We start from the raw sequence: 20955 nt of genomic DNA on the forward strand, positions 1-20955 counted from the left end.
GTCCAGGCTCCACCCAGGGGTGGGGCAATACCTGCTGGACTAAAAATGTTCACACCTCAGTATCAAAACCAAACGACAAAAAGTGCCGGACTGTGACATAATTATGAAATTACAGCCATAGCCATGAATGAGGTCATGCATTTTTGTTACATATGTAATCCACCTGGCACTGAGCGACTGAAAAGAAACTACAGTGCAAGAAAGACAATGGAGCACGCACAAATCAATAATCTAGGGAAGGTTCAAATGATAACTTTGCATCTAACAAATGATATTACAAAACATGTGGCCTAATGGCCCAATGTAGCAGTACTGCCCCGTAGCATGAAGGATCTCTCTGTGTTAGCCCTGTGAAAATACTGGATGGAAACTGATAAGTAACTTCATGATTCATTTCATCTGTAACATGAGTGGAGGTGAAAAGAGGAAAAACAGGCTGTAAAACCTCAAGAGTCAAGAAAATATGATTGCAAACATACAAATGATTTCATCTTACTTGAAGTATTCTGGAACTGAAACTCCGAGTTTATGTAAAATAGAATAGAATAGAATAGAATAGAATAGAATAGAATAACCCTTTATTGTCACTATACCTGTACAAGGAAATTGTGGGTGCTCCACACCAACTGTACCTGAATAAGCTATAAATAGTAAGACAGCAGGAATAAATAACAGGCAGGAGGAATATGTACAAAACACGAGGAATATGTACAAAGCATGAGGATTATATACAAAACAAGAGAAAGGCCCACAATAGAAGAACAGGCTGAAAGGATTTGGTCTGAGGCAAGTCTATGTGTGAGTGGCCTGAATGATAAGGGTTACTGAGGCCACGGCTCAGATTCATGAGTGGGCAGCGGTGGGCTGTGGGGCCATAATGTTTATTAAGAATCTAAACGGCCCTGCTTGTGAGTGTGTGGTGTGGGGCCTGATTATGAGGGTGGGGTCCATTATGAGTTCTTTTGTTTTAAGGATGTTCAGTTGTGGGAATGATGCTGGAGAGAGAGAGGAGGTGTGTCGGCTCATTTTTACTGTCAAATGGATTTCCCAACATGTCAGTGTGACACCTGTGGGTCATTTGTCACATCAAGAAACATTTGGCTGTTTTCATGAAAGGGAAGAAGTGTTGAGGAAAATCACACACACACACACACACACACACACACACACACACACACACACACACACACACACACACACACACACACACACACACACACACACACACTTGTTTAGGACCATATACTCATTTTTAATGATAACAGCTTTTATTTTCCAGCCCAGGAGAGGAATGACACGTCTTGATTCCTGACTGTGTTTGAAGAACACTGCGCAATCCTTACAAAGCTTTAAACAGGAAAAGACTAAAGTGACAGTGTTAACACAGGCCAGGATTCAGCTGATCTTCACAAGGCAGACTGTCCATAATCCCAGGTAAAATAATACTTGCTATTTCAGGTGAGTTACTGCAGGTTCTAGATCAAATGTGTAAGTGAAAGCAAACGTCTTTTGCTCTCTGGGTGCAAACTGTAATTTACTAAAAAGGTGCATGTTACTGATGAGCTGATAAAGCTTTCCATCTGAGAAGACCTTTGGTTCCTGACCAGTGAAACTTGAATCAATGTAAAGGCTAAGGCCATGCTAATGTTCCTGTTACCACACAAAAGTTACAAACTCACACTACAACAGATGAGAACACATTATCAAACCTCTGAGCTTTTAAAGCCAAACTATGAAGGGAACGATACTTTGTTTCAAATAATCCTGCACAAACCATTATAGCTACTTTACTGGTTCTTTTGAACATGTAATGCAAAGCAGAACTATGCTAAAGACTAAGTAAGACAACATTGTACTGGTTCTTATTGATCACTTTTCTACTCTGAGTACTCAAAGCACTTTACACAACATGCCTCAATCACACAAGAGCTGTCATCTATGCTAGTGCTTCCTATCTCACATTCACACACACTCAGAGCACGATGGATGCATCAGGGAGAAACGTGGGGTTAGCACCTTGCCCACGGATATTTGGCATGCAGACTGGAGCAGACAGGGATCGACCCACTGACTTTCCAATTAGTAGGTGACCTGCTCTTACACCTGAGCACACCTCCCACATTGTACTCCATTATTAAGGAGTATTATTATTAAGGGTCAGTTATTTTAATCTTTCACTTAACTCCCAGAACTTTATTGTAGTGCAATTTAATATTAGGTTCAGCCACAGAGTGCAGCTGGGGTGGTTGTGCCTCAGTGGGTTGTCTACTGACAGATAGATAAGTTGCTTAAGTATAGAAAAAGCACTTGTATGTATGTGTGTGATTGGTACTTTGAGCGCTCAGTTAGGGTACAAAAGTATCGGTCCATGTACACAGTGGCAACATTCTGGGAACATCTAGCATCTCTCTTGTTGGGTTAGTTCAGTTTTCCAAAAAATGAGCCAAACGTACAGTCACGTAAAAAGAAAGTACAGGAGATAATGACAACCATCTATTCCTTAGTGGGCTTTACAATGACGCAACATCAAATGAACAACAACAGTTTAACAGTGATTTTTACTTATTTAACCACTTTAAGGCAAAACGAGTGTGTGAAAAACAAAGGCTGTACAATGCTCAGAGAAAAGGCAAAAATCCAGAAGCTGCATTTCACAGTCTTAATGCCTAAAGGTTAAAGTTCATGACAGTATGATTAGAAAGATACCAAACAAGTACGGCTGTTTGGAAGGGCTTCCAGGAAAAAGCCTCTTCCCTCTGAAAAATGGCACCTTTGTTATGCACAAACCACAAAACGTTGGCAACAATGTGCTCTGGACACCAAAGTGGAATTGTTAGTCTCTAATGCACAGAGAGAAACTCAGACTGCTTCACTGGTTGCCCATAGAAACCAGGATAAACTTTAAAATCTTAGTTCTCACGTTTGCATCCAGAACCTTGGCCCTCTTTATCTCTGTGATCTGCTTCATATCTCCGCTGTTTCCTGCTCTCTCAGATCTTTCACTCATCTTGTTGTTCTTCTGCTCGTCTCATCACTGTGGGGCACCGAGCTCTCAGTCGCTCCGCTCCTCGGCTGGAACTCACTTCCTTCAGTCTTCAGAAATATAGATTCCCTTATTTAAGCCACAGCTTTAAACTGGCTTACTCGCTTTAATACAGATCGTACTCGCTGTCAAATCTTATTTATTTGTTTTTTGCTTTTTAATTTGTTGTTTTTTGTATTTTAATTTATTAGAATCTATTTTAATCTACTGATTTATTGATGTCTTTTTCTCTTTGTAAGGTGACCTTGGGTTTTTGAAAGGCGCCCTCAAATAAAATGTATTATTATTATTACCTAACACCACCTGTCACCATGATGGAGGAGGTGCAGCCACAGGACCTGGGAAAGCTAGCAGTAACTGAGTGAACCATGAACTCCTCTGTATAACAAAGTATTCTGTCCCACAGCCAAAGCTTGGACCAACCTATGTCATCAACAGGACGACGATCCTGAGCTCAACAGCAAACCGACTGAAAAAAAAAGTCAGGGTTTTGCAGCGGTCCAGACATCAAGCTGACTGCAGACAGCTGTCCATAAATAAATACCTATAAACCTCCAACAACTCACTGGAGGTTGTATTCAGGAAAAGGGAAAGGTGCACTTTTCTACAGAACTGGATGTCAAACAGAAAACAAACTAACAAATAAAGTGAGCTGAATCAAAAAGTCGAAAACTAAAGTGTGGATGTTGGCATGAAATGCCTTTACTCTGTATCTGAATTCCTGCAGTCACACTGTCACTGTCGCACACACAAACACAACACAGCAATCACACAGAGGAGCACAGTGTCAAGTCTGACTGGTTCAGCCAGAGCTGTCCTAGCTGCCACACCCCACCCAGAGCCAGTCATGCACACAGGACAGGTTGTATTTTCAGATACATACACTGCAGGAAAAGGCAGTGAACAGAGAGATCCAGCTGTCTGAAACTGGCTCTGATTTGCAGTGACCCCAATACTAAGGTCACCTGTAGCAGCTGGGGCCAATGATCAAACCTGCACATCCCACTTGGCCAGAGATCTGCAGAATATGAAGCAAACACCTTCAACATTTATGTTCCTCAAAGTATTTCCAAATAGTTTTTGCTTTATAAAAGGGAACATTGTGCTGCTAACAGAGGTCCCTCCTAACACCCAAGCGTCTCAGGTGGCTGCTATGAGTCAAAGCTAAGATTTCCCAGCACTTTAAATAACTTGTGGGTGTGCCAGGCCTGCAGGTGTGCGTGCTTATGTTTATATGAAAGAAAGAAATGAGAAACATCATTCTGACCAGGACACCCCGCTTTTACACAGGCCCGTGCTGCAGTGGACACGGCCATAGGCCATTCTGCAGCTGGTCTGCTGCATACCTGAGGCAGCCGTGCTGATGTTACAGGTGCAGCACACAAACTGCTGATTACTCCCAACTGAAACTTTGAAACGGACGCGCCTCGTTTTACTGTAGAATTCATTCAGTATTTCAGTGGAACACACAACGTGTTTGCGTGGGTGTGAGAGGGGAAGGCTGTGAAGGCGGGGCCCCGCTCTTTGGACCCTCCCACCCCGCGCTGCTGACAGGTAGAAGGTCAGGCTGGAAGCGCTGACTTCATTGGCTCTGGTACTCCGAGCTGGGACGGCACGCTCTGATAGTGAGAAGGGCGCGTGGACATATCTGACTTTGACACAGCGACGCAGCGAGCGCGCGCAGCCGAGACTCACCTGTACTGCTGGGTCTGTTTCTGTCGAAAGCCGCTGACAGGTGACCTTCATCATGCTGAAGAAGAAGAGCAAGTCCACCACGATAACGCAGCCGAAACAGGCGTAAGTAGGAGCTTGTTCCTCTGCGCTCGAGCCCTTCAGAGCGGCTCGCGAGCTTCATCTGTCCTAACTTGTAGTGATTTCACCTTTTTACATGATCAGCGGACTCACGCCACATCTCAGACAAAAGGATGGTTAAACGATCACACCCGGGGTGAGCCCGGCTGAACTGAAGCTCGGAGTTTATATGCGCGTATTGTATTACTTGTTTGTGCACACAGAGCGGTCTTAGCGCAGCGCAGCGCCGTGCGCTAAACAAGCAGCAGATGGAAAGAACGCGGAGCTGTCCGTCCAGGCGCTTTAACAGAGGCTTGGGTCAATGTATCCTGATGGATCGCGGGATGTAAACGTTCTGCGGTGGTGTCTGTATGAGCTACAGTCAGACGGGCAGGGCCGAAACTCGGAGTTAGACTACATAGTTTGTGCGTTAACTGGAGAGTGGGTGTGGCTGATAAGCCGTGGTTAGTCTGCGGTAACTGGTTCGATAAGTTTTCTGCTGCCCTCCTTAGAAACACAATGTGAGAGGAATTCCTTGCGGCCTCGCCCATAATGTCACTGCACCAAGCCCAGTCACTTCAGCTGTTTTACTGGCGTTGTCCAGGGTACATGCCGTGGTGAAAGTGATAAAGTGAGGGTGTTAAATCATCATTCTACAGAGCGCTGGCTTAGAGACAGCACAGATGGTACTCTCTGTCAAGCAGCAGGTATCAGACACACCTGCGCCAACAGCAAAGGAGTCCTTGTTTTGGTGTTGTGGCTTCATGTTCATGTGAAGCATGTGTTTACACCAGCACAGTGATTTATTGGCTTTTCACTGTTTCGTCCGTCTTAGTGCATATCGTTCATTATAGTCACTCATGCCCTGTGATAACCACCAACAGATTGTAATGGAATCTGAGTAATGCAGCTCCACCCGTCTTCATGCTGCTCTTCTTGTTCAGGTGTAGGTGTGCGTGTGTAAAAGATGAGCTCTCTTCATTGATGAGCCAGGTTTTAAGCCAAAGCCCAGCAAACAGAGACGACTGTAAAGGCGAGGCGGCGGAGCTGGGGAAAAGTGACTGTTGGGGAACAGTGATCTCTGCAGAGCTCAGTGTCTGTGCAGAGATGATTCACATACCAGGTGGAGGAGCTGGGGCTCAAACCACCAACCTTCCAGTTGGTTAACAACATGCTCAGCACATCTCAGTCTACACACAGAGAGAAAAGGGCTCGGGGTTTGCACCGATGCTTCAGTGACAGCAGCAGGCTTCCACACCCTGTGTGACCTAATGCTGGAGCGTTCTGGTTCTGATTTAACCAGCTCCCTGTGGAAACACGTCAGTTGTGTTTGTTGAGTGCCAGATCCTTTTCAGAACTAACACAGCCTCAGTGAGAACACTGCGTTAAAGCCAGTGACCTCCCCAGGATCCAGAAACACACAATACAAAGCAGAGCAGGTTAAAGTGTTGGAGGACTGCAGATCAGCACAGAGCTGCTTCCTGTTTGGTAATCTGACACTGTGCACTCTTTGGTGAGCTCACATCTGTTCTGAATTCACAATGAAAACAACTCTCCACTTTTACATAAGTTTTATGCAAACAAGTGGTGCTAATCATTTGAAATCATGCAGGAGAACAGTACAGACTGCTGCATTCATGTTCCTTTGTTCTCGTGTATTTGGTGTTGCGATGTTTAGAAGACGAGTGTGTAAAGTTGTAGATGAGACGTTTTCTTCATGTTTGTCACTACAGTCAGAAATCCCCCTCAGTCTGTTGGGTTTTTGTTTTTTTTGGATGAGCTTGCAGAGAACAGCTCGACAGTACGCACCAGTTCAGACTTGTTTGTGTTAAAGTAAAAATCAGCTCAGGTTTGAAAGTACTGCATCGTGCATTATGTAACAAGTGTGTGTGTGTGTGTGTGTGTGTGTGTGTGTGTGTGTGTGTGTGTGTGTGTGTGTGTGTGTGTGTGTGTGTGTGTGTGACAAAACTCGCTGGGCTAGTTTCCCCCATTTTAGGGAATATGTCAGCTGGGAGTTACCTAATGGCAACTTATCCACTGAGATTGGAGAGGCCAGCATTCACAGTCAGACTCATGAGCTCTGATGTTATCACTCAGCACACTTTATTAATCCCTCAGGAAATGATGTGATTAAAGTTGCTCCAAGACAACAAGAACAGTAACAGACTGGACTAAATGAAATAATACAATTTATTACAAAGTTACAAGTATGAGAATTGGCTCTAATATATGAGCAAACGGCTCAATTATAAATAAAGAGTATTGAAGAGATTAACTATATACGACTGACATTTTACTCTGAACTGTAAAACTTTCTTATTTTGGTATTTTCACCGTAGACGATGTACAAACAGGTGTAACTATTGCACTGTGTGCTACAGTGATGGATGCCTTAGATGGAGGAGATGACCACAGGCAGGACTGATTTCCTGTGTTGTTCAGTGGTGGCTAACGTTCACGCCGTACTGTAGTGAGTTGTGTTCATTTTCACCCAGATTGTCACTGGTCATTGATTCCTGTCTGACACCAGGGTGTGTTTTAATGCGCTGGATGAGGATCCGGGATGAAATCACGTGATGAAAAGATGCAGTTAGATGATGACTCATTATCACTATGTGTAATGAACAGCACAGGTACTGTACAGAGTACTCGCTGCTTTCCAGCTCAGGCTTTCCACTTAAATCCACAATTAAATCTATTGAGAAGGTCAGCTGGGTCCTGGATCACCTGGTAACTGTACGAGTAACACAAGTCAGTTTCTGTACAAACGTGTCGCTGTTGAAACTAACAGTGCACAGCAAAGAAGTCTAATACATTTATCCTGCATTTGTAGCCCCATTCAGAACTCTTTACATGCCTTGGCACTCTTTGCTACTGGTGATGGGTTCCCAGTTTGTCAGATCTGCTGGTTTAGTTTTAAACTACGTGCTCTGCACTTCTCTGATGCCTCGTTACTACCTTAGTGATGGGGCTTGCAGTGCTGAACACTGACTGATCAGTTCTTGGTGTTTTGTATTTCTGAAACCGTCGAGCTGCTGTGCTGTGGCTCATAATCTAAGGGGTTGAGCTTGTTACGAAGCCACTGTTTTCAGCTTCTGTAATTATGATATATATTCCATCTAGTGTGACAGAGTTGCTTCACAGGGATCCAGAAAAGCTCGTGTGTGTGACATCGTTAAGGATGTCTGTTTCTGTGTGTCGTCTCTCAGTGCTCCCACCACAGAACTCACCACACTGATCGAGAAGCTGCAGAAGAATGCTGATAAAGTGGAAAAGAATATCTACGATGTGGAGCAGAACCTCAACAAGGTACAGTGCTGCAGTAACGGTCATGTCTCCAATCAGTCCAATCAGCTTCATGTGTGCTGTCCGCTATAATTACATATGTATCAGCCTCTTTGAGAAATAGACCACAGTTTATTTCAACATGGAGTATGTTAGCCCGTCATATAAAAACCCACCACAGTCACACAGTTAGTGCCCATCTGAGCTCAGTGCCACAGCACAAACACTGCCAGCCCTTCAGCTGAAAGGCTGGCAGTGTTTGTCTAACTCCACATGACTGACTCTTTCCTCACAGGATGTGAGCAAGATCAATGAGGGGAAGCAGCCCCTATATCAAGAAGACACCAACAAGAGAATCCTCAATTCTCTGGAGCTGCTGAGTGGCCTGGATGAAGACGTCGTCAACGCCAGGCGCCTTCAGCATCCGCAGGCTGAGATGATAGCACAGGAGTGAGTGAACGCTACTTCATGCTACGCAAACCACCTTAGTTGTGCCTGCTAGTGCATGATGCACACAGCATAAGCTTAATGTTAAGTCATCAATATTCACGAAGACCGGAGGAAGACCTGGTTACTGTTACCTGCTGGCTCTGTTACCTAAAATGTGTTGTGTTCTTGTTTCTGTGTGTATTCAGCATGAAGCAACTGCGTGACAGAGTGACGAAGCTGAAAGAGGAGCACGGCCATATCTACCACCTGGTCCGCACTGAGGGCAAGCCCACCATCAACTGGGGCAACATGATGGATGAAAAGCTGGTAAACAAAAACCCAGCAAACATGAATTCAAGTGTGCAGCACTCGCTGCTAGGTCCAGCACAGTGTTACACAGAGGAACACCTCGTTAGGTCTATAAAGTCTTTATGTCATTGCAACAACTGAGAAGCTTTCAGTTACTGAGGGAACACAAGCAAGCCTCAGCTGTGTGTGCACATGGTGCTTACATGCAGCAGGTGGGTGACCTGACATGCATGGCTCGCACGCTGCAGATCACGGTCACTGTGGGTTAGGAGGAGTCCTGCTCAAACAATGGAATCAGGTATTTGTTTGTACAGTGCACAGGTGAACATGGGCTTTTAGAGAGCGGAGTAGAGTCTACAGTAAAAGTATTCCATGTCTGCATGACAGAAATTTCACATCACGTGTCTGCAGAGGGTGTTAGACGTAGGTCGCTTTTTAGACGTTTTATTTCATAAAAGTGGAATTCATTCATGATACGCACCGTGTCTCTCTGCTCAGGACAATCTGCAAAACAAGGGCTTTGGCCAGGACCTGCCCACTGTGGAGAACGAGGTGGAGGAACACAACATCTTCCACAGCGAGGTGGAGGCTCTGGCTCCTCACATCTCTGCCAGTGGAGACAAGGTGACGTGATGTCAGAATCAAAGGTTTGCACAGTGTGGCGTCCTGTGTCGGTTCCTCGCTGACCCTCTGTGTGTCTGCTCTGCTTTGTTCTGCAGGAATACGTCAGCAGCCTTCAGTCAAAGTACAACAAACTGCTGGTAATTGTTTGTTTCTGTGTGTATGATATATGTGCGCTTTTGTGTAGTTTCACTGTGATCCGTGGTGAGTGCAGTGTATGCACACAGCACACACCATCCAGCCGGCTGACAGTACGTGCTGCTGACACACCAGCCGGTTCTCCATTGAAGTGTTTTCTCTTTAGGAAAAACATGAATTTGTTAAAAACTCAAGAACTTGATTTTACTACATGAAATCTTTTCAGCACCTAGTTTTTGAAAAGATTAATGACAAGTAAACTCGCACAGTAGCATATGTTGTGTTATCATTCATACAGGCTGGAAAGGCCACTTATAAAATCAAGCTCATCAGATTCATGCTAATTATGTTAAAACACAGAATCATATCATTTGACTTCAAACGCAAACAAAACTTTCCTTGACTCTACTCGTTCAGGAGGGCGCTTGTAAAAACCTCAAATAAAGCTACTGTTGGTGACTAAGCTTCCTGTTCCCTCGGCTAGGCTAACTCCAGTGCTCGACAGCGCAACCTGATGAGCCTGCGAGACTACATGCAGCGCTGCACCAATGAGCTGTACTGGATGGACCAGCAGGCGGAGGAGAGGATCAAATACGACTGGAGTGACAACAACCTGGACTACCCCGCCCGGCAGAGGCAGTACGAGGTAGCTGTGGATTCACACACGTACACGGCGAGTAAAACAAGCTCAGCTCGCTCAGCAAATTTGTCTCAACCAACAGAATTTCATCAGTAAATGTCTGGAGTCCAAGGAGGGCACCATCACCAAGCTGAACGATGATGGAGAAAAGCTGATTGCCTCTGACCATCCAGGGAAGAATGTTATGGAGGTACCGATCATCCGCACACGTTTGACTCTTTCATAGTGCGTTGCTGCCTGGGCTCTGGGCTCCACGGGAACCTGCGGTAGAGCAGGGTTATGTTTTAAAAACAGCGGGGCTTCAAGGCGCTTTTCAGTCCTCACACAGCAGACAGATGAGATGTTTCTCGTTTTGTCTAAAAACACTGTTTGTGGGTTGGATCCAGTTGGCATACGAGCAGCTCAGGCAACAAATGAGCTGCTTCCACTTGTTATCTCAGTCTGTTATGGGTAACGTAAGATGACGTTCATCCTTCAGATAGATGTAAAAAGGGGGTAAGAAGCCATACTGGTGCTTCTTATTGTTTCATTATTAACTCTGTCTGTTGCCTCACATCTCTATAATGACACTGTTATGCATAAACCACGTTGTTGTCAGGCTCATATGGAAGCAGTCCACGCGGACTGGAAGGAACACCTGAACCTGCTCATCTGTGAGGAGAACCACCTCAAACACATGGATGAGTACCACAAGGTCAGTGTAACAGGTGACATGCACAGAGGTGCATTTAAAGAGTGAAGCTCATCTGTACGTGTGTGTGTCTGCATGCAGTTCCACAAGGAGGCGCGCGACACTCAGGACCTGCTGAAGCGTCTGGACACAGAGATCAACCAGAAGTACAACCCCGAGTTCAAAGATATGTATCAGATGGAGGGCCTGATCAGGGAGCTGGACGTGAGTGCTTTTATCTGCACATAGACCATAGCTGATAGCATCGCTGACTGCGTACAGTGACGACACGTTTGTGCGTTTGTTGTGTGCAGGATGAAGCCAAGGCCATCGAGAACTTTGACGAGCGGGTTAAGGCCCTTCAGAAGCGCAGCCTTCAGGTTTTGCCTCTGAAGTACCGCAGGGAAACGCCCCAGAAGCTGATCCCTGTCGAGGCTCTGTGTGAATTTGACACCGATGATGTACGTACTGTGTCCTTCACGCTTAATACTGAGACGATAGCGGCGTGATCCAGTGACGCGTTCTAACTGTTTCCACGTGTAGGGTCAGATCGTGCGGGGGGAGAGGTACACTCTCCTGCGGCAAAATGGTTCCAAATGGGACGTGAAGGATGCGGCCGGACACAAGATCACTGCCCCGGGCGTCTGCTTCATGTTCCCCCCCACCGACCCGGAGGCTGTGGCCATCGCCGACAAGTGAGTGTGTACAAAGCACTTTCTAAACTCCTTCAGCCCATGAGGGGATCTACAGCTGTGACAGTGTGTCGTGTGTGTGCTGCAGCCTGAGCGGACAGCAGAAAGCTATCAAACAGAAGATGGCAGCCACCAAAGGAACTCTGCAGAAACGCTTGGACGAGCTGAAGAAGACGAGCGGAACTGCAACCGCTACAGGTACGCATTACGCACAATAATATGTTAGCACCATAATTAGCCAAGTTAGTTGGTTATGACAGACCAGCTGATTTCTAGTATAACCTTCCAGTGTGCTGGTGCCTCTGACTCACACTGTTTGCTGCAGTACACTCAAATATATGCAACTGCTCTGCCTTCCCTTCAGGTAAAAGGCTGCCCTGGTTCTTAGAGTTAATGACATTGCTCTGTTTGTCACAGGTAGATTTATCTGAATAATCCTCACACTAGGAAACTCACATAACCGCAACATGCTCTGTTTTTCTTATCTATTCAAGCAACTATGTTAGTGAAACTTCTTCACCAAAAATATGTTCAGTTTTTCTCAAATACTAAGATGACATTGAGCCACCCCTTTGTTTCTTCATAATTAGGACATAGGATCATGAGAAACGTGCAAACAGACAGTTTGTAGAAATCTTTGGTGTGACCACCGCTGAGCACAGCCTGGACTCTCTGAGGCAGCTTTCTATCCAAGCATCATCAGGAACAGTTCTCCAGGCTTCTTGAAGCTGTTCTTTGGATCCGCTCACTGCTGTCCTCTCTCCTCTCTACATACAATAATAATTTGAACCAAAAATTTCAAATGTGGATTCATCACTGCATTAGCCCTGACTGATGTTTCAGTCCAGTTCTCGTGTCATTTGGATGATTTCTTGCTCAGAAAAACAGGACAGAGTGGAGCGATCCAGATGTAGTTTACCATCTGCTTTTGTGTTCGCCTTGTTTCTTCTATGACACATTTGTTTTTCTCACACACAGTAAATCTGAGCAGGCTACATACAAAAAGGACACACACAGAATAGACATGCTGCTAACATCAGCTTCAACTGCACTGCTGCCTTCATGACACAGTGATATAAACTGTTGTTTCTGCCACTTTTTTTCCATCTGTTAGTCAAAACTTTGGGTTCTTGAAGTTTTGAGTTACTCAGAAGTAACTCAAAACTTCAAGATGCTCATTAAGTTGAAATTTTGAGATTTTCAGATCAAGTGTGCGTGTGATGAATATGTTTTCCTGCCCTCTCACACTGCTGCATGTAACCTCAGACAAACAGGAACAGCAGTGCCGCCAGCTGATGGCTGGTCTGGATAAGGTTGTCAGTGACCTGGACAAACAGGAGAAATCCATCTATGCTCGAGTGCGCCCTCCGCTGGAACAGAATCGGTCACTGCAGGACAGTACTGACCGCCTGCAGGACATGAAAGTAAGAACGTCCGCTTTGTTCTTTGGTTTGATATTAAAGCTGCTTCTCTCTGCTCAGTTTAGCCCACCAAGAAAAGAGTGTGTTTTTGCACTGTGCAGCTCACCAGTACACATGTTTCTCTCCAGGACATTGCTGCTGCTGTCAGAAGGATTGAACCAGATAAGTCTTCTAAAGTGCAGGAAGCACAGAGCTTCTTGGTCTCAAACCCAAATTGTGCCAGCACATCTCAACTTCACAGCAAGGTGGATGAGGCCAACAAGAAGTACACCAAGGTGGAGCAGCTTCTTCAGTGCTCTCAGGAGAAGTATGTGACCTGATTATTGCTTTCAAAGTGTCATCAGTACAGCAGCATGGCTCTGCTTTTTCTGTTTTCAGTGTGCTCAGTGACAGGCATTTTTGAACTTTGCTTTAGGCTGAAGAATTCCAACCAGCTGGAGTCATCTCTGCAAAATGGAAAAACCTTACTCTCCACCTACGAGAACAAGCTGGCCAGGGAGGAGGTTGCTCCTGCTGACATCTCTTCGATGGAGAAAACCCAGCGGGAACTTGCAGTAAGATGGTCTTATATCAGAACAGAATTTATTCACTTTTATATAAACTGAACTGAAAATTGTTGTTACTGTTTCAGTTTATGTTCCTTCATGTCCAAATTGCCACACGTTCACAGACAGGTGGAGGAACGTGTCTGTTTACTGTAGGTTGTCTCAAGCAGTTTGTCTTTTGCTGCCCTGGCAGGATATCGGAGCGGACCTGCGGTCACAGAGGACGCTGATCTCTGACACAGAGCAGAACCTGCGTCTGGCCAAGAGCAGCTGTGAGAACATGGCCAACAAGTTCCAAGAGCACTGCCCTGACATCGAGAGGCAGGAAGCTGATGTCCAGAGACTCAACAAGAGATACAATAACCTCAACCAGCAGATTGACTCGAGGTAAGTTGTTAAAATGGGCAGGAAAGCACGTCAGTAATATGTAAAGCAAATACAGCACAGGACGTCAGCAATAGCCAGAAATTTCTAGCACAACATCAAGGTGCATGGAGATAGCGTGAAGACTCGAGTGACACTTGAAGCACAACAGAACAACTTTATTACCTGACCAACGCTTTTTGGCTTGTGACCATCAGGGTCCCTGAAGCACAGAAGGTCATTTCATATGTACATATGATCTCTGATGATATGTTTGGTTTGTTTGTTTGTGCAGGGCTCAAAGCTTGCAGAGAGCCAAGATGGGGTACAAAAACTACCGCAATGATTATGACAATTTGAACAGCTGGCTCTCTCGTGTTCCAAATTACGAGCCCCGTGACACTGATGACCCAAAACAAGTGGAAACGAAGCTGAGAAATCAGAGGGTATGAATGCTGAGCAATAATTCTGCATATTTCTCGCTACACATGAATGTTAGTGGCACTTAACTCTGCTCTTTTCTACAGAACCTGCTATCTGATATAGCGAGAAAGGAGTCTGATTTAAACAATGTCTCCAAAAATGCCCAGCAGTACCAGCAAGCTGTCAAAGTCAGTTTTTCTCCATTGATTTTTTTTTCTTTATCATATGATCTTTTAGAAAAGTTAAAGGTTTGATGGTGGTTTACTGATTCACTCTTCAGGACTATGAGACTGAAGCTGAGAAGTTCAAATCTATCCTTGATCTTGAGGATGGACTTGTACCTCAGACATACAAGAGAAGCAGATTGGAATCACCTGCAGCAACAGTCAAGGCAGAGGTAAGGCACAGCATGCACGGTGAAGTGAAAATACACAGCACAGTTTAAACTTGTGTTGCTAACTGCTATGAACAACACAAGTCTTCTAGCTCAGAGCTCATTTTCAGCTGGGATACAAATTTAAACAATGAATAACCAAAAGCAAGAGAACCTGATATATCCTGAAAGACTCATGACCTCAGAAATGTTCCAGTCTTTTATTGGATGCATTTCAAACTACACAGAGATTTCTCTGGTTCTCTCAAACAAACGCTGAGATTACCCTGATGACACAGTTATCGGGTTGTTTAGACAAGCTGAGTTCAGCCACAAACAGTCAAAACAACATTTGATATTTGCGTTGCAGTCATATATATATATTTGCAACCATTCTCAGACCTCCCCACTCTTCCGCAAACCTATGTGAGGTGAGCAGCAAGACCCCAGCACAGAACAGAGCAGATATAACGAGACATGAAACTCATTATGTTAGATGCATCACAAAACAGGGCAGCATGATGGTTAGCACTGTTGCCACACAGCAAGAAGGTGCTGAGTTCAATTCCACCATCAGTTCTTTCTGTGTGGAGTTTGCATGTTCTCCCCGTGTTTGCGTGGGTTCCCTCCGGGTACTCCGGCTTCCTCCCGCCGTCCAAAGACATGCAGTGTGTGGGGATAGGTTAATTGATTAATCCAAATTGCTCATAGGTGTGAATGCGGGAGTGACTGGTTGTCTGTCTCTATGTGTTAGCCCTGCGACAGACTGGCGACCTGTCCAGGGTGTACCCCGCCTCTCGCCCAATGACAGCTGGGATAGGCTCCAGCAACCCCCACGACCCTGAAAAGGAGAAGTGGAAGCGAATGGATGGATGGCATCACAAAACAAGGAGCTGGTGATAGACTTGCAGATGGGCAGCACCTGTGACGATGCTAAAGTAGCTTAAATAATGTGCCCTGTCATAAATTTTACACAAACTATTGCCATCTTTGTTTTAAAAAAAAAAAAAGACAGATGTGATAAGGAGGGTCATGTCTGACTGAGAATCCATTTCCTCATTGACATATCAATCACAATCTATCATCCATTCTGAAAGTGGCCAATATTTACAAAATAGAATATGTTTATTATCCACTATGAAGCAAAATAACTGAGCTCATAAACTTAACAGGAAGGTGTTTGCAGAGGTCAAAACAGAAAGCTTGTTTCCTATAGATTTTCAATAGGACTTTGAAACCACTGCTATCGGCATCTGGCGGCGTACAAATAGAATGCATTGTTGAGGCACTTTGACACTGGCCAGAAGCAACATCAATATTTTATACTGTCTATGGGCAAAAGGTATCTACAGGAAAAGAGATGCTTCTTGACACAAACAGACTCGTGCAAATTAACAACCACAATCCTCAGCTTAAGGGCATAAACCAAAAACCTCTACAGAAGTTACTGTATATGATTTCCATTACATGTTATTTTATCGTTTGCAGGAAGCAGCTATTGAGGCAAAGTTTACTGAGGTGAATGCTGTAAATAAGCAAAGACTGCAGAATCTGGAGTTTGCCAGCAGTCTTCTGAGCCAGGTAAACTATTTTACATGTCATTGCTACATAAACATTAAAACAACAGTAGTAATAATAATAATGATTATTTTCTTTCTATAGCAATCTGAGACTATCCAAGTTACAAATGTCAAGTCGGTCCAAGCCAGTGCCCCTGGTGAAGAGCCGTGGAGAATAAGAAAACAGCTAGAAGATGAGATCCATAGGCGGGAGCAACTAGAAAAAGAAATAGAGACCATTCAGACTGACATTTATATGCTTGAAGGACAAAAGCCCCAGGATACAATTGTTAAGAAGGAGCTAATTAAAAAGGTTCCAGACCCCCAGCTGGATGAGGAAGTCTACAAAGTCCAGCAGAAGTTGTCAGAGGAGCGCCGCACTACCCATGTCCTGGAGAATGACCTTGAGGTACTAAAGTTGAAGCTGCGTGGCCTTGAGACAGAGGTCAAAGAAGGGGCACAGCAGTACACAGTGAAGGAGGTCTTGCGTATAGAAAGAGACCGTGGTCAGGAGGAGGCGGTCCGAAAGCTTCGGGAGGAGCTGGAAGAGCTAAAAAGGCAGAGGCTGATTAAAGACAACGAGCTCATTGAGATCCAAAAACATGTGACACTCCTGGCTGAGGAGAAGAACAAAGAACAAGAGGTAATCACTGAAGAGGAGGTGATCAAAGTCCAGAATGACCCCCAACTTGAAAGTGAGTACAGGGTGCTGCTTGACAGGAAAGAGAAGGAAATAGAAAGCAGAAAGCAGCTGGAGGATGAGTTGCAATTTCTTCAAGAAAAGCTTCGAAGACTGGAGAAGGAGAAATCAATGGCTGAGGAAAAGATTTCCATCAAGGAAGTGCTGAAAGTTGAGAAGGATACTGCCTTTGAGAGAGAGGTAGAAAACCTTAGGAGGCAGTACGAAGATGAGAAGGCCAAAAGAAGATCATCACAGCGGGAAAAGACTGACCTCCAGAGGAAAATTGCAAGCCTGGAGGAGGAGAAGTCTAAGGTTGTGATTCAAGAGAAAGTACGAGAGATTGTCCGGCCCGATCCCAAGGCTGAGAATGAAGTGGCCAATCTCCGTCTTGAACTTGTAGAGCAACAGAGGCGGTGTAAAGATGCAGAGCTCCAGTTGAGATCTCTGCAGGATGAGCTGACCATGCTCAAGAACAGAGGGCCTCAAGTGGAAGTTAAAGAGATCATCAAAGAAGTAATCAAATATAAGATAGATCCACAAACTGAAAGAGAGCTGGAGAGACTTCGCAATGAAATTGTAGATAAAAGCCACCAGACTGAGAAATCTGAGCTAGAAATACGCCAGCTTCGAGATGAAATCGAAAGATGGAAGAATACCAAACCTCAAGTGCAGACCAAAGAGGTCGTCAATGAAGTGCTGCAGTACAGAGAAGATCCAAAGACTAAGGAAGAAATTGAAATGCTAAAGAGGAAGCTGGCTGATGAACAGCAGAAACGCCTGGACCTTGAGAGAGAACGGACAGAACAAGAAGAAAAAATTAGACTAAGAAAGATGGATTTGTCTCAGGTTCGTGAGAAGATTGTTCAGCAAGAAGTGGTCAAGATGGAAGAGGATCCTCTCCTTAAGTCAGAATGTGACAGCTTCTTACAGAACATCAACAATGAGCAAAAACAGAAGGAAAGCCTAAAAACAGAGCTCTACCAATTGCAGAGACAGAAGACTGACCTGGACATGCAGCTGGAAGAACTGGAGCGTGAGCGCAGGGCAAGGCGTGATGCAGAACTAGAGATCCAGAGGCTTCGGGTTAGACTTAATGAGCTAGAGATCCGTGACAAAGAAAATCGTGAAAAGGTGACAGTCAAACAAAAGGTGGTTCTGCAGCAGGATCCCCAACAGGAGAAGGAACACTCCATTCTCAAACTACAACTTGATGAAGAGCGTCACAAACGCACCCTCCTTGAGAAAGAGTTGAATGTCCTTATTCAGCAGCAGATCACCCTGGAAAAGGTAGATGTGAAGGAAAGGGTTGTCCGCACTGAGAAAGTCCAAGTTGAACGAGACCCAGAGGCAGAGATTGAGATTGAGAACCTAAAGAGAACTCTGGAAGATGAGAAAAGGAGAAGGCGAGAACTTGACCAAGAACTATCCACCCTCAATTCCAGGCTCTCTGATATGGAGTTTTCTAACACCAAGTCTACCAAAGAATTGGACTACATCCGTGATGAAAGTAGCCGATTGCAGCAGGAAAACCAAAGGCTGCAAAATGAGATTCGCAAGCTTCGGTCAGAGATTGAGATCACAAGCAAAGAGACTCGGCTTATTACAGAGTCTGCGCCAAGAGAGGATTCAAAGAACTTGGAGTTGAGGCTTGATTCATTACAGAAGGAATTGGCAGAGCTGAGGGCTGTAACAAACCAGAAGGATGAAGAGATAGAGAAGCTTAAAAAGAACCTGGCAGCTGTGAGGATGAAGAGGGAACAGAGGGAAAGCCATCTCCGCAGGTCTATTGTCGTCATCGACCCAGATACAGGCAAGGAGATGCGACCAGAGGAAGCCTACAAACTAGGGCTGATCGACTGGAAGATGTTTGTCAACCTGCAGAGCCAGGAGTGTGACTGGGAAGAGATCTCAGTCAAAGGGCCGCAGGGAGAATCCTCTGTGCTTCATGACAGAAAGTCAGGAAAAAAGTTTTCCATCGATGATGCACTGCGCCTTGGACACATCACAAATCGCCAGCTTCAGCAGTACTTAAATAAAGAAATCTCCATCCAGGAGTTTGGTGCATTGGTATCGGGCAAGAACAGGGGGCTCTAAAAGACACGTTTTTGATTTTCATTCTAAAAAAATCTGTTTTGACTGGTCTTCCTAGCTTTTAATATATACTTATATTCTCACTTTAATATTGTGGTGACCCTCAGTTACTATGTGTTTTACCTACGAGTCCCAAATACACCATGTATTTATTTTCTTATGCATATCTGGCATGAATACATGGACTGATATTACCATCATCACAGCCAGCCACATAAATTTTTGATGCTGAAAAGTTCGATCTTTAATTTCTTTAACTTGGTGACAGGGTTAAGAATGTATCTTTGAAATATTGTCACTAAAACTCACAAGAGTACTAAGTGTTTCATTTATTTATGGGCTTTAAACAGGGTTGTCGGCTGTGTGCTTTCAATAAAAAATTCAAACAAAATGTAATGTCTTGTGGGGTATTTTATTGTGGAAAACATGTATGGAATTTATGGTATCACAATTCAATTTTATTTATGTAGCACTGAATTACAACAATTGCCTCAAGGCAGTTTATATTGTAAAAAGTAAAGACTCTACAATAATACAGGAAAAACAAACAACAATCGGATGCCCCCCACCCCCATGAGCAAGCACTTTGGAGACAGTGGGAAGGAAAAACTCCCTTTTAACAGGAAGAAACCTCTAGCAGAACCAGGCTCAGGGAGGGGCGGGGCCATCTGCTGCATGCAATTGGAGAGGAGGGGAGGAAGACAGAACAAAGACATGCTGTGGAAGTGACCCAGAGATTAATAATAACTAATAATTAAATGCAGAGAGGTGTATAAACATACAACGAGTGAATGGCATTACAGGAAGCTCCCAGCAGCCTACACCTATTACACTGTAAATATGGAAGGATTCAGCATCACCTGATCCAGCCCTAACTATATGCGTCATCGAAAAGGAAAGTTTTAGGCCTAATGTTAAAAGAAAAGCATGCGTCTGTCTCCTGAATCCAAACAGGAAGCTGCTTCCACAGAAGAGGAGCCTGAAAGCTGAAGGCTCTGCCTCCCATTCTACTTTTAACCCTGGAGAACCCATGGGGTCAAATTTGACCCCATTGGTTTCCCTAGAAAACCAATGGGGTCGGCTCTGACCCCATGGGTTCTCCAGGGTTAAATACTCTAGGAACAACACGAGTTCAGGGTAGTGTGAGAGCAAAGTGCTCTAATGGGGTGATATGGTACTATAAGGTCATTAATATGAGATGGTGCCAGATTATTCAAGACCTTGTATGTGATGAGAAGCATTTTAAATTCTGGATTTAACAGGGAACCAATGAAAAGAAGCCAGTATAGGACAACCGCACTCTCTCTTTCTAGTTGTTGTCAGTATATTCACTGCAGCAGCTGAAGGCTTTTCAGGGATAATAATGAATTCAGGGACTTTGTGGCACAATCATGCTGCCACCGTAGTTTTGCATATGATTTGTTATGAGTGTTGTTTATTAAAATAAGTTAGCTACAATTAACAATAAATATATAATTTCTAAATCTGAATGTATTGCATAGTGTTGCCCCACAACCACCATTAAAAAATGGTTCAGCCCTAAGCGTTGAAACGGCTTTATTTCTTGTCATTAGTAGCAATCAACACCATGGGCATTTAAGATTGATTGTTACACTCTGGAAATGGAGTGAAGGTCCATCGTTCCATCTTCTTCCACTTATCCAGGGGCAGCAGCCTAAGCAGAAAAGCCCAGACCTCCCTCTCCTCAGCCACCTCTTGTCCGAGAGAACGCCAAGGTGTCCCCAGGCCAGCCAAGAGTTCATCTCTCCAGCGTGTCCTGGATCTGGCCCAGGGCCCAGGAGGCATCTTTGTCAGATGCCCAAACCACCTCAACCGGTTCCTTTTGATGTGGAGGAGTAGCGCCTCTACTCTGAACCCCT

General features: G+C 44.6%; 1 protein-coding gene across 1 annotated transcript; it reads left to right on the plus strand.

Moving 5' to 3' along the window:
• Window positions 1–4720: 4720 nt before the first annotated feature.
• On the plus strand, window positions 4721–19409 carry ppl (periplakin). Its single transcript, XM_063471068.1, has 22 exons — window positions 4721–4840; window positions 8044–8143; window positions 8415–8569; window positions 8755–8875; window positions 9356–9481; window positions 9577–9618; window positions 10101–10262; window positions 10339–10446; window positions 10855–10950; window positions 11029–11151; window positions 11241–11387; window positions 11470–11621; window positions 11707–11816; window positions 12885–13042; window positions 13168–13346; window positions 13455–13593; window positions 13778–13971; window positions 14243–14393; window positions 14475–14558; window positions 14651–14767; window positions 16232–16324; window positions 16406–19409. The coding sequence occupies exons 1-22, from the start codon at window positions 4791–4793 to the stop codon at window positions 19076–19078; spliced, it is 5280 nt and encodes a 1759-aa protein (XP_063327138.1). The 5' UTR covers window positions 4721–4790; the 3' UTR covers window positions 19079–19409.
• Window positions 19410–20955: the final 1546 nt, after the last annotated feature.

The sequence above is a fragment of the Pelmatolapia mariae genome, linkage group LG4, assembly GCF_036321145.2.
Source record: "Pelmatolapia mariae isolate MD_Pm_ZW linkage group LG4, Pm_UMD_F_2, whole genome shotgun sequence".
Taxonomy (NCBI): domain Eukaryota; kingdom Metazoa; phylum Chordata; class Actinopteri; order Cichliformes; family Cichlidae; genus Pelmatolapia; species Pelmatolapia mariae.